Source organism: Rhinichthys klamathensis, unplaced genomic scaffold (genome assembly GCF_029890125.1).
Source record: "Rhinichthys klamathensis goyatoka isolate OS25496 unplaced genomic scaffold, OSU_Roscu_1.1 h1tg000432l_1, whole genome shotgun sequence".
Classification (NCBI taxonomy): domain Eukaryota; kingdom Metazoa; phylum Chordata; class Actinopteri; order Cypriniformes; family Leuciscidae; genus Rhinichthys; species Rhinichthys klamathensis.
In genome coordinates this window covers 159,731-171,836 of record NW_026606928.1, presented here as the reverse complement: position 1 = coordinate 171,836, position 12,106 = coordinate 159,731, and the positions used below count along the sequence as shown (strand labels likewise).

Sequence of the window (12,106 nt, the reverse complement as noted above, 5' to 3'; positions counted from 1 at the left end):
CTTGCATAGGTTGTTGGCTGTTTATCTATTTTTTTTTCTTTGATAGGTATTTCCTTCTATGTATTTTTTCACTGGTATGGATAGACAAGGAAAAACACATTTTACAGAACCTGCTAAACTAATTCAGTACAGTACAGTGGTTGAGATAGAGTTGTGTATTTACCCTGTTAAACTGTGACCAGGTCATGGTCATGTTGCGGTATTCCTCTGAGTTGACGCTGGAGCTGCTGAAGGCTTTCTGAGCGAGGAAGACGAGATTCTCCTCGGACAGACCTCGATTTGACTGCACTTCTGCCTTGTACTTCATATTCAGAGCCTCACACAACTGCGGCCATAACACCTTGTCAGGCACAATAAAGGGCACCCGTCCCTGAGAGAGATGAAAAATAAAGGACCTTATCAAAAACTTTATTCATCAGGCAGGTTCTCAGTGGGTCACAATCACTTTGGTTTTAAGCATGGGCATAGAATTTAGTAGGGACGCGATATCCAGCGACTACTGAATTGCCCCTAGCAGTAATTTTGATCAAACCATTAAAATAAATGTATATGTAACCGCTGTTGTTGTAATTTTGGCTGCATCTGAAATATAGGGGTCGTACCATTGACATAACATGATAAGTAAATACGTTAGAAAACTGTGATCTTTCAAGGATGTGCATTTAATGCATGCAGTAAGGTAAGTGTTTAAAACGTGAACAGTTCAGTTGAAAGTTTACCCTCTTTAACTAAATGTTGTCAAAATGAATGTGCATAGCAAACTGAAATTTCCAGAAAAATTAAAAACAACACTGAAATAAGAGCATGTGGTTTAATCTTTCGATCTGATGCACGTGAAAGTTGTGTTTGTTACATTAGCAACAGTAGACTCCTGGTTGCGTTTTCTTCTAAAATCATTGTTGGTCTAGTTAATTTTTTATATTAAAAGAATATACACTACAGCGTCAATAAGAGTGCCCTGACCCCTAAAAACACTGTAATTTGCACACTGCCTGCAAGCGCTCTACATACATTTTGTATATGTACTCTGATGCTGATGTACTGTATGTTGACAACTGCACTATATGGACAGAGTAAAGTATCTGTTAAACAGCCTCCTTGTCGTCATTACTGACTTTTAACTTATAAGATTACAGAATTGATTAATTGAAGTCAATATAGACTCAAAACCTCAAATCACTTTTTTTGCTGTTATGAATGTATGCTTGTTTATTATTTATGATTATTACTATTTTTGCTTGTTTATGTAATTTATGATATTCTATCATAAAGTACAGAAAGCTAAATTGTAATGTTGTTGGTTTACATAATCAAAATCATGTTGTATGAGTGGGTTGGCTACCATGTCTATAAATAAAGGCTTTAGATTACTTGAAATTGTAGTTAAAAGTGCAAAAATGTCCCCACCAATCTCAAAATTAAACATATGCCCTTGGTTTTAAGCTTGTTTTTAGGAAAATAACAGGGAAATTTCATGACAATATAGAGGCAATAGTACATCAACTCCTTCACTCACCATATCCTGCTTGATTTGCATAAGTATCTAACATGTTCTGTACGCATGCCATTCACTGCTGCCCTTAAGAAAAATTTATTAGTGACTCATAATGATATGATACTAACTAGACATCTCTTGAAAAACCTAATATGAACTACATGTATGCTGCTTTTATTGTGCTTTTTTGTAGTTTGACAGCCACTGGTCACCATTCACTCACTTCTCCTTTTGTGTTCCAGGGAAGAAAAAGTAATACAGGTTTGGAATGACATGAGGGTGAGTAAATGATGACAGAATTTCCATTTATGGATGCACTGTTCCTTTAAGGAGAATATGGGTACAGTAAAGGAATGTTAGTCATATGTCATTAGTCATCCAATCAACACCCACGCTATGAAACATGACAGTTTTGTTTGTTTGTTGTGGGGACTTTGAAATCCTGGTGAGTGGGAGAGAAATTACATTACGTATGGTTTGAAGAATTAGTCTTGTGTGTTGTCAAGTCAGGGCTGATTTTTGATGTTCAACACGGTTAAGTTATAGGATCTTTATTTATCGCCACATGACCTGGGAATTTATTTCCACTACTTTCTTGTGATGTCGCCATATCCTGGTATTAAGTACTTTGCTCAAGGGCACAATAATGATGGCCTGAACTTTAACCACCACACCACCCAACCAAAGATGCACGGATGTTATCAGGAACTAACCGGCTCAGCAAATGCATTGTCCCATAGAACTGTGGCTGTAGCATTGTTGTCTTGACTTCCATGGACAATTACCACCACAGGCAAAGAGAGAGTCTGGGGGGAAATGTGTGGATGAGAAAAATTAATGAACCAAGTTGCAATTGACTTTATTATACATAATTACTTTAATAATATTAATTGTACAATACCATTCAAAAATTTGGGGTCGGTAAGATTTTTTCTTTTGAAATAAATACATTATACTTTTGTTCAGTAAGGATGCATTAAATTGATCAAAAGTGACAGTAAATCATTTTATTTCAAATAAATGCTGTTTTTTATCTTTCCATTCATCAAACAATCCTAAAAAATATTAGGTAGCACAACAGTTTTCAACACTGATAATAATATTTTTTTCTTGCACAGCAAATAAGCATATCAGTATGATTTCAGAAGGATCATGTGACTGAAGACTGGAGTAATTGCTGCCATTAACGAAATAATAGAAAAGTTTTGAACGGTAAAGTGTAGCATAAATATAACAACTATAACTGTTGACTTTGTACTGATAAATATACTAAAACATTAATTTCGACTGAATTAACCAAAAAGCAACTCCAAAATTTACATAGTCATTGAGGCATGTTTGTTTGAAAATTAATGACAATCCATGTGATTAACATAGAAGTGTCTCAGTTATTATTATTTCTACATCCCTATATGTGGTTCATAACAGTTCATGTGATATCTCAATCTCACCTTAACCTGAAATACCAGCTCATTTCCGCCAACACTGAACTGTGATTCAAACAAAATGGTAAACTTCTCCTCTGTAACAGACTCCGCTCCTCGGCGGTCTGAACGCCTGATCCGCTTCAGAGACTACAGAGAGAGAGAGAGAGAGAGAGAGAGAGAGAGAGAGAGAGAGAGAGAGAGAGAGAGAGAGAGAGAGAGAGAGAGAGAGAGAGAGAGAGAGAGAGAGAGAGAGAGAGAGAGAGAGAGAGAGAGAGAGAGAGAGAGAGAGAGAGAGAGAGAGAGAGAGAGAGAGTCACTATCACACAAAACACCTTCCCAAAAATACAAATGTCATTCACAGTATATGAATAAGTATGTAAAATTAGATAACAAATTGCCTAACCAAGTGTTTATAATAAAAAACTTGAAGTAAAACATTTAATGTTTTAGTCATTTTTCATTTAAACTTCCTTTTATTATAAACAAATAAAATATAGTGTACAAAAGTAAGACAGAATTACTTGGGTAACAAGTAATTGTTACACTTTCTGGTTAACAAATGGTTAACAGAAATAATATAATTATTTTGTTATTGTTTGTCATGGTTGATATGTAACCGAGAGTAGATCTCTGTTCTCTGAAGGCACAGAGTAAATTATGAATAAACTTACATGGTTACAGTGTACTTTGAAACATTCACACACTCTTACAGACCTTTTTTCTAAAGTTAGCCCCTAGACGGCCACAGTGCACTCACCATGTTTCTAAAGTGTGCACTGAGGGTGCCTGTGGTCTGGTGGTACTCCATCACACAGTTGTTATTCAAGATCTCGCCACTGCTGTCACTGTTAGACAGACACATATACAGAGAATTTTATTCAGCATGTAGATGTAAAGATGGAGATAAGCATTTTAACCAAGATCAGAGTCCATTGAGTGGCAAATGCAGGTAAAAATTGGGTTTGTGCATAAAAATGTGTGTGTGTTCGTAAATGTAGGATGGTGTATCAGGGTGCCTGATGAAACATGCTTTGTTTTAGCAGCTCCAGGCATATTAGGCCAATTCACAATGAGTAATCAACAACACTCAAAGCAGTTACTAAATGCAATGTGTTGGGTTTCTGCTCACTTTCTGGTGTTTTCATTCTTGAGCAAGGCCTTGGCCTGTTGTTCGCTGATGATGGTGGCTTTGACCTGCGGTGGGTTCATGTGCACGTTGAGTTTGCCACCTACCAGCAAACGCACTGTCGCAGCAAATTTAGTTTGTGTTTTCAGCACCTGAGGAGGCTGCTTTTCGATGATAAAGGTACTGCAGAGAAAACACACACACCCATACACAAATTTACTGTAAATCCTTATCCATAAAACATACTGTAAATCTACAGGAAGAAACACATGTACACTACCATTCAAAAGTAAAGGGCCAGTCAGCTTTCTTTAAAATAAATGAATATCTTTATTCATCAAAGATGCATTAAATTGATAAAAAAGGGACAGCAAAACTCTTGCGAGAGAATGCATTGAAATATATTTCTTCCTCCCTTCTCCCTTAACCCATATGTGTATGATCCGTGCTCTTCTCGTTCGCTACAAAGAATCGGCTCTTAGAGCCGGCTCGTTCGCAATTTTTAGAGTAAAGAGGGATATGGAATGATGAGAAGAGGGGGAACTGGATCAGGAAATGTCATGGTAACACTTTATTTTGATGGTCCCCTTTAAACATTCTGTTGACTATAAGTAACATTTCAAGTGCATGCCAACTTATACTAACCCTAGTAAACCCCTTATTCTACTTACCCCACCCCTAACAGTCTACTAATACTCAACTAACACTCAGAGAGTTAGTTGACATACGTGAAATGTTACATATAGTCAAAAGAATGTCTAAAGAGGACCATCAAAATAAAGTGTAACCAAAAGCACAATTCCTATTAAGCTCAGTTGTTTCAATGACTACTTGACCTGAGGCACCAAACACACACATATAAATGTACCCCCACATTCATCCCCTGTGGTAGGTGTGAACACTGACAGCATAAAATATGATGAGAAAGAGAGTGAAGGAGAGCAGAAGTTTGTAGACATCCCCAGTGTGCCACAAAAGTGACGACTGAATGTCTCTGACAAATTGCCTCTGTTGATTTCTCACTGATTCACACGAGCAGGGTGAATGCTACATAAACTAATTTGGCGCAGAGATGTTCATCTTTTGATTTCATAAATTGTTAGGATGAACAATGTGAAAGAATAGTTTACCCGAAAAGGAAAATTGCGTCATCATTATTTACACTCATGCCTGTATTATGACTATCTTTCCTTCAGGAACAGAAAAAGACTGGAGATGTCAAGCTTCAAAAAGGATGCAAAAACATGATGAAACTATCATAAAGTGGTAAATTTGAGTTGGCTGCAGAAAATTCTGCTTTCCCATCACAGGAATAAATAACATTGTAACATATATATTAAAACAGAAAACACTTATTTTATTTTGTATTGTATTTTACATTGTTATATTTCACAATATGTCATATTTTTCTGTATATGTTTTTACTATATTTTGGATCAAACAAAAACAGCCTTGGTGAGCATCTTACTGGCCCAAAACTTTTAGTAGAGTAAAGGACATTAGTTGCTAGTCACTGAAACTCTTGACATATACCCCAGTTTTCCTAGGTGCATAAATAATGGTTCATGATAGAAGTAACAATTTCATGAAGAATGAACTTTCATGAACTAAGGCATATATTTTCTGTGAATAATGACTTGAATTTCCACCTGTTTCACACAAAAAGCTACTGTACTGTTTGGCTTTAGAAAACTAGGAACATAGTGCATGAGTTGTGTATAGACCACTTTGATACGTTTATAATGCTTTTGCATCCTTTTTTAAGCCTATTTATTGACATTTCATGGAAAAAGTGACTGGCACATTTTCTGTAACACATATTAAAGAAAGTCATACGGTTTGGAATGGCATGAAAATAAGTATTTTTGGGGTGAAATATATCCCTTTAATATTTCTTTATAGATTATTCATATTCATTATTCATATAGGTAGGTTGCAATATCTAGCTATGGGGGTGCCTCAGGGCTCAGTGCTTGGACCACTTCTCTTCTCCATCTACACCTTCATTCGGAAACATGGTTGTTCCTATCAATGCTATGCTGATGACACTCAACTCTACCTCTCATTCCAGCCAAATAATCCAACGGTAGCTACTTGCATCTCAGCCTGACAGAGATTTCGGACTGTATGAAGGACCACCACCTTCAACTCAACCCTGCGAAGACAGAGCTGCTTGTGATCTTGGCCAACCCAACATTTCATCACAACTTCTCCATTCAGCTAGGTTCGTCAACCATAACTCCTTCCAGGACAGCCAGGAACCTCAGAGTTGTGATTTATGATCAGTTGAACTTCACAGACCACATTGCTAGAACTGCCCCGTCCTGCAGATTTGCCTTATACAACATTAGGAAGATCAGGCCCTTCCTATCGGAGCATGCTACACAATTCCTTGTCCATGATCTTGTTTTATCCAGACTGTACTATTGTGTGCTCTCTTGGCAGGCCTTCCAGCATGTACTGATAAACCTCTGCAACTGATTCAAAATGCAGCAGCAAGAATGGTCTTTAACGAGCAGAAGAGAGCGCACGTCACACCTCACCTCATAAACTTGCACTGGTTGCCAATTGCTGATTGCATCAAATTCAAGGCACTGATGTTTGCCTACAGAACTAGACCTATGTGCCCTCCAGAAGCTTGCGTTCTGCAAATGAACGGTGCCTTGTGGTGCTATCTCAAAGAGGCACAAAATCACTTTCATAGACCTTCACCTGGACTGTTCCCTGCTGGTGGAATGACCAGCCTAACTCAACCAGAGCAGTCTTTAGCCATTTTCAAGAAACTGCTGAAGACGCATCTTTTCCGGCAACATTTGACCCATTAATACTAACACTTACTATTCTATATCTGTTTAAAAAACAAAAACAAAAAATAAACACCTTGCTAAGTGTACTGTGCTGGACTAACTGGAGACTGGTCACGGTACTTGCATATTGCTGCCGTATTGTTAGTTTGTTTGCTACAGTTGCTCTCCTCATTTGTAAGTCGCTTTGGATAAAAGCACCTGCTAAATAATTAAATGTAAATGTATAACCCACTTGGAGGCTCTATACTGAGTGAAAAAATAAACACATACAGAAAACTGAAAGGAAGCTAATGCATGACTTTGAATGTGGTTGGCATGTCACCATGGCAACTAATATGATGTTTTCAAATGCATTGTCAACAAATGAAGTCAACACTTAAATTGTAGCAATGCCTAGAAATATTGCCTAGGCAATAAAATGCCTTGGCAAGAGGATATTGGTTGTGTTACTCCACTTTGCAATCACTTAACCGTAACTGAACTGCTACTCTCTCTCTCTCAAACACACACACACACACACCTGGTGACTAAAGCTGAGATGATGTCCGTGATGGTGCTGTTGAGTTCGGTCAGCAGCTCTTCGATGGGGCCAGGAATGGGCAGCTGCTGTCTCAGATGCTCCGCCCTCCGGATCTGCTGACGATTCTGCCAAATGGTTTCTGCTAGCTTCTCACACCTGTGCACATGCACACAAGCAGAAGTGTGTAACAAAAACATGAATGAAAGATCTGCTGTGTTAAGTTGTGTATGTGTAATGTAAATGCAAAGTGTTTGGGTTAATCTGTAGTAATTATAATTAACTTTAGCTTTAAAAACAATAGAGGTCTATGATACATCCTAAGTAAGTGTGTGTGCGCGCACCATGACTGCAGTATGTCCAGTCCTCCCTCAGGCGGCCCGCCGTTTCCAGCCAGCTGTTGACGTCTCTTCCACTGAATCAGCTCGTCATCAAGAATCACCGTCTGCTGTTTCCGTAGCAATGCCAGTGTCTTCTGGTGTTTCTCTGCCAAGCCCTGAGCACACACACACACACACACACACACACACACACACACACACACACTAGCTCATATGACATCACATGAACAGACGTGAACATATGTACTGTACTCATGTAAATGACAAGGAAGTGTTGTTTTCATTTTAAAGAAGACATATAATGGTAAACAGTATCTTTTGAAATGAATGTGTTCCTCTTTTTACCGGGTAAGCCAATCAAAACAGAGGTAATTTATATGCCTTAAAGTCGTGATAAAACAAAAGTAACAACATTTTCTTCTGTATCGTGATGTATACCGAAGTGAAATGGATTATCGAAGATAAATTTTTTGATAAATAGAATTATCAAAACAGCATTTATTTGTAATAGAAGTCTTTGTAACATTGTTGTCTTTACTGTAACTTTTTTATTAATTGAATGCATTCTTGCTGAATAAAAGTTTTCATTTCTTAAAAAAAAAGTGCTATAAATGTTTAAGACGTGGCTCTTAAAAGCATGTGCTACTAATGGTACAGTTTGAGTGTTGTATTATGCTAATGCTATACACACTATTCATTCCGAGCATGTATGTGTGAGTACCAGTCTGTATTTCTGCAGGGTGTTGGCCTCTCGGGTCAGCCAGGCCTCTACTGTGGCTCTCTTGCTGAGCAGGCTGGGCTCTCGTAGCTGTCGGTCTGCTGGAGGCAGCGTGGCCAGGCTTGATAACTGAGCTGCACAAAGCAGAGGAAGATTCAGTCCACAAACATTAGTAAAAAAGAGTTTTTTTCTTCCTGAGCTGACATATTTTCATACACGGAGCTGACATTGTTTTTTATAGCAATTATCTTTACAAATAATGCTTATTTATAAATTATTAGAGGTCTAAATTCAGACTTGATTTGTAATTCAATGGTATTCTCAGGAATTATGTGAACATACATACTGTTTTAATAAGGACATATTTTTCTGTATGATGAGTTGAATAATGTGTGTGTATGTGTGTCCTGTAGCTCAAACAGCAAAGCATGGCTCTAGCAATGGCAAAGTTTGATTTCCAGGGAATACATGAACTGATGAAAAGTATATTTTGAATGCAAGGATAACAGCGTTTGCTGCATGTATAAATGTAAATGTGTGTGGACGTATACCCTGTATTCTGAGGCTCTCCTGGTATTGTATAATGAAGTACTCCTGGTTGTGCTGTAGTTTTCTGAGGTCATTCTCTGTGTCCTGAGTCAATATTCTGAGCTCCTCAAACACCTGGTTTATCTGATGGTACTTCTGCGACATGCTGTCCATCACCCCGCCCACCGGTGAGCTTGACTGCCAATCACAGACACACATGATTGACAACCAACCATGGTTCAACCAAATTATGTTTCACAAAATTATAACAGAATATTTCAGAAAAGCATAGAAGCATGATATAATTCAACTGTTTGTATGTTTTAGTTTTAGTTTTGATAAACTAGCAGGATGAAGAAAGTTTGTAAATACTTTTAAAACAACCTGATCAACGGTTCTTCTACGAAAATCCCACAAACCAAAGCTTTCAATATGTATACTGTCCTTATCATCTCTGTCCCATTGTGTATGAATAACCCACGCAGGTGAGGTTATTCCTCTATGCCCACGTAAGACTGGGTGCACGTATATGTGTGTTTGAGCAAACTATATTGTTTGTGTAGTGCATACATGGTATGTGAACATAAATATTATGCGTTGAGTGGATCAACAGGTGTGCCTAAGAACATAAGGAATGAGTGGGCATTTTCATGTGTATGTATCTAGATTTACTGATATTGTCTTTAGTTTTATGATTTTATGGGATGTCAGTTCAGTTAATAAAATCTGGAAATTCCTCTTTTACTCTCATAAAACTGAGCACTTTCTTGGCAGGTATCATGAATTTGTGTGTAGATTAGTATGTGTATATTTAGCTATGTATGTTCATCTACACATGCACAATGCAAATTCTATTTCTGAAGATTGTAAAAGTCAGTCTCATTTACAGCAGCCCTGTTTATTACTCAATGAAGAAGACAACATAGTTCTCTCTTTTTACAAATGGTACAAACCATTTTTCATGGCTTGTTCAAACAAAGTGTTTATAAATCAGTCGAATGTAGAGAGAACTCTGGGAGTAAAATTATGAGGTCTGTAAAATGTTGGAATCATATGTTATGGAACAATTCACAGACCTGGGTTCCCACACATTTTGACCAATGCAATTCTGTGAATTTTTCCATGATTTTTCCAGTCGTTCATGAGTAACATTGTAAATTTTAAAAAAAATCTATATATAGACATCATTTTCGGGGCAGTTTTCAATGTTCATATCAGGTATCAATTCTTGAAATTAACAGATTTATTACTATCTATTACACTTATCTGTGTAACAAAAACACAATAAATAGACTATTCAAAAGTTCAAGGCCAATAATAAAAAAAAAAAAAAAATTATTACTTTTATTCAGCAAGGACGCATTAAATTGATAAACCGTGACAGTGACAGTAAAGACTTTTTTCAAATAAATGCGTTCTTTTGAACTTTCTATTCATGAAAGAATCCTGAAAAAAATGTATCACAGTTTCAACAAAAATATTAAGCAGCACAACAGTTTTCAACAATGATAATAATAAATTAAGCATCAAATCAGTATATTAGAATGATTTCTGAAGGATCATGTGATACACTTTACAGTATATTAACATAGAAAGCAGTTATTTTAAATTGTAATACTATTTCACAATATTAATGTGTTTACTGTATTTATGATCAAAATACAACTGTGTGTGTGTGTGTACGTATATATATATATATATATATATATATATATATATATAAATACACACATCACACACAACGTTTGGTGTCATTAAGGTTAGATAAGAAGTCTCTTCTGCTCACCAAGTCTGCATTTATTTTATATATATACACAAAATAAAGATAAAGAACACATACGATTAATTTTAAATCACCCGTTATTACATATGAACTGTCCTAATAAACCGACTGCCTACTCTGTCCACTCACATTAGTCGCCTCTCTGACGAGTCTTTGCTCCGTGTACAGGATGTGTTTGATACATCTCACCAACTCCAGAGGACAGCGGTCATATGTGCTCTGAAAACACACACCGAGTCAGAATTAGAAGAAAATACCTCACACCTCCATCTACTCGGTCTTGTTTACATTAACACACTCAAGTACACTGTGCAACACTAATGACAGTAAACACTGCGGCTGCACTGGCCTGACTGGCCTGTTCTTAATAATGGCTGATATACTGTACGTCAACAAGTCTCATTTATTCTATCTATATTCTCTAATTGTATTTCTCTAAATATCCTTTAAGAGAAACATCTTAAACAAACATTTAAAAGAGATCTGTGTGTGAGTCTGCATGTTTTTCAGTGTGTGTGTATAAACATTTATTTAGGAGCTTTTGAATGTGTGAAAATCAAAAGTCTGATCTGTTATCACTTTTTTTTAAACTCATCATTCCTGAACTGTACTCGCAAACAAAGAACAAGCAGAACCTTCAGCTGTGAAGCATAATGTCCTAATTTGATCTTGAGTAAGAAGCCGTCCTCTCCCACTTGATGCTCTGCTTTCTTCTGTAGTTCCTGGATCAGGTTGTCCAATAAACGCTTGCCTTTAATTTCTTCTTGAGGGTTCTCTAAATCTATCGCATCCCTGACAGAGGACATACAGACACAGTAAATAACATAGATGTAATAAAAAATGTCAAAATCTGCAAATCAGTTGCAGTTCAAATGAGCTCAGTCAAACTTTTCACATACCAGAGTTGTCCCTCTATCCACTGGGACAGGTAGTGTCGCACCTCTATGGGGAAGTGTTGCCCGTAGAGAGACTGCATCTGGTGCAGAGCATCTCCCTGCAGCTGCTGGGCCTGGATCCACACTGCCATTTTCTCTCTGACAGAGACGCAGCATCAGGTGGTGTACAACAAACAAGTGAGAGTTAGGGGAAAATTAGAAATGCTAAAAAAAAAAAGAAAAAAAAGGGAAAACCAAAGAGATGCTCACATTACCATGAACATGTTTAGGTCACATTTCACTCCAAAAATTTTAATAAAAAATGAGAGAAGTATATTTAAGATCATTTAATATATTTATTACACGGCTCTGTGGAATACTTGATTCTGATTGGTCAATCGGACCATCCAGCGGTGTGTTATTCCCAGAGAACGACCACTCAAAACAGATAACGCAGGCTCATCCGGGTTACTGAAGTCAGCAGCGCTA

The 12,106-nt window shown here is 37.1% G+C and overlaps 1 protein-coding gene across 1 annotated transcript in view; it reads right to left on the bottom strand.

The window, feature by feature from the left end:
• Positions 1-12,106, bottom strand: part of stat5a (signal transducer and activator of transcription 5a) — a 106,935-nt gene that overhangs the window by 17,071 nt on the left and 77,758 nt on the right. Inside the window, exons 3-14 of the mRNA XM_056235878.1 lie at positions 11,642-11,776; positions 11,378-11,534; positions 10,872-10,961; positions 8,983-9,157; positions 8,435-8,565; positions 7,717-7,868; positions 7,376-7,531; positions 4,052-4,231; positions 3,680-3,767; positions 2,947-3,069; positions 2,209-2,301; positions 164-370 (exon numbers count right to left, since the gene is read on the bottom strand). Of these exons, the coding sequence (XP_056091853.1) occupies positions 164-370; positions 2,209-2,301; positions 2,947-3,069; positions 3,680-3,767; positions 4,052-4,231; positions 7,376-7,531; positions 7,717-7,868; positions 8,435-8,565; positions 8,983-9,157; positions 10,872-10,961; positions 11,378-11,534; positions 11,642-11,769 (1,680 nt within the window). The 5' untranslated portion in view covers positions 11,770-11,776. The remainder of the gene's footprint in view (positions 1-163; positions 371-2,208; positions 2,302-2,946; positions 3,070-3,679; positions 3,768-4,051; positions 4,232-7,375; positions 7,532-7,716; positions 7,869-8,434; positions 8,566-8,982; positions 9,158-10,871; positions 10,962-11,377; positions 11,535-11,641; positions 11,777-12,106) is intronic.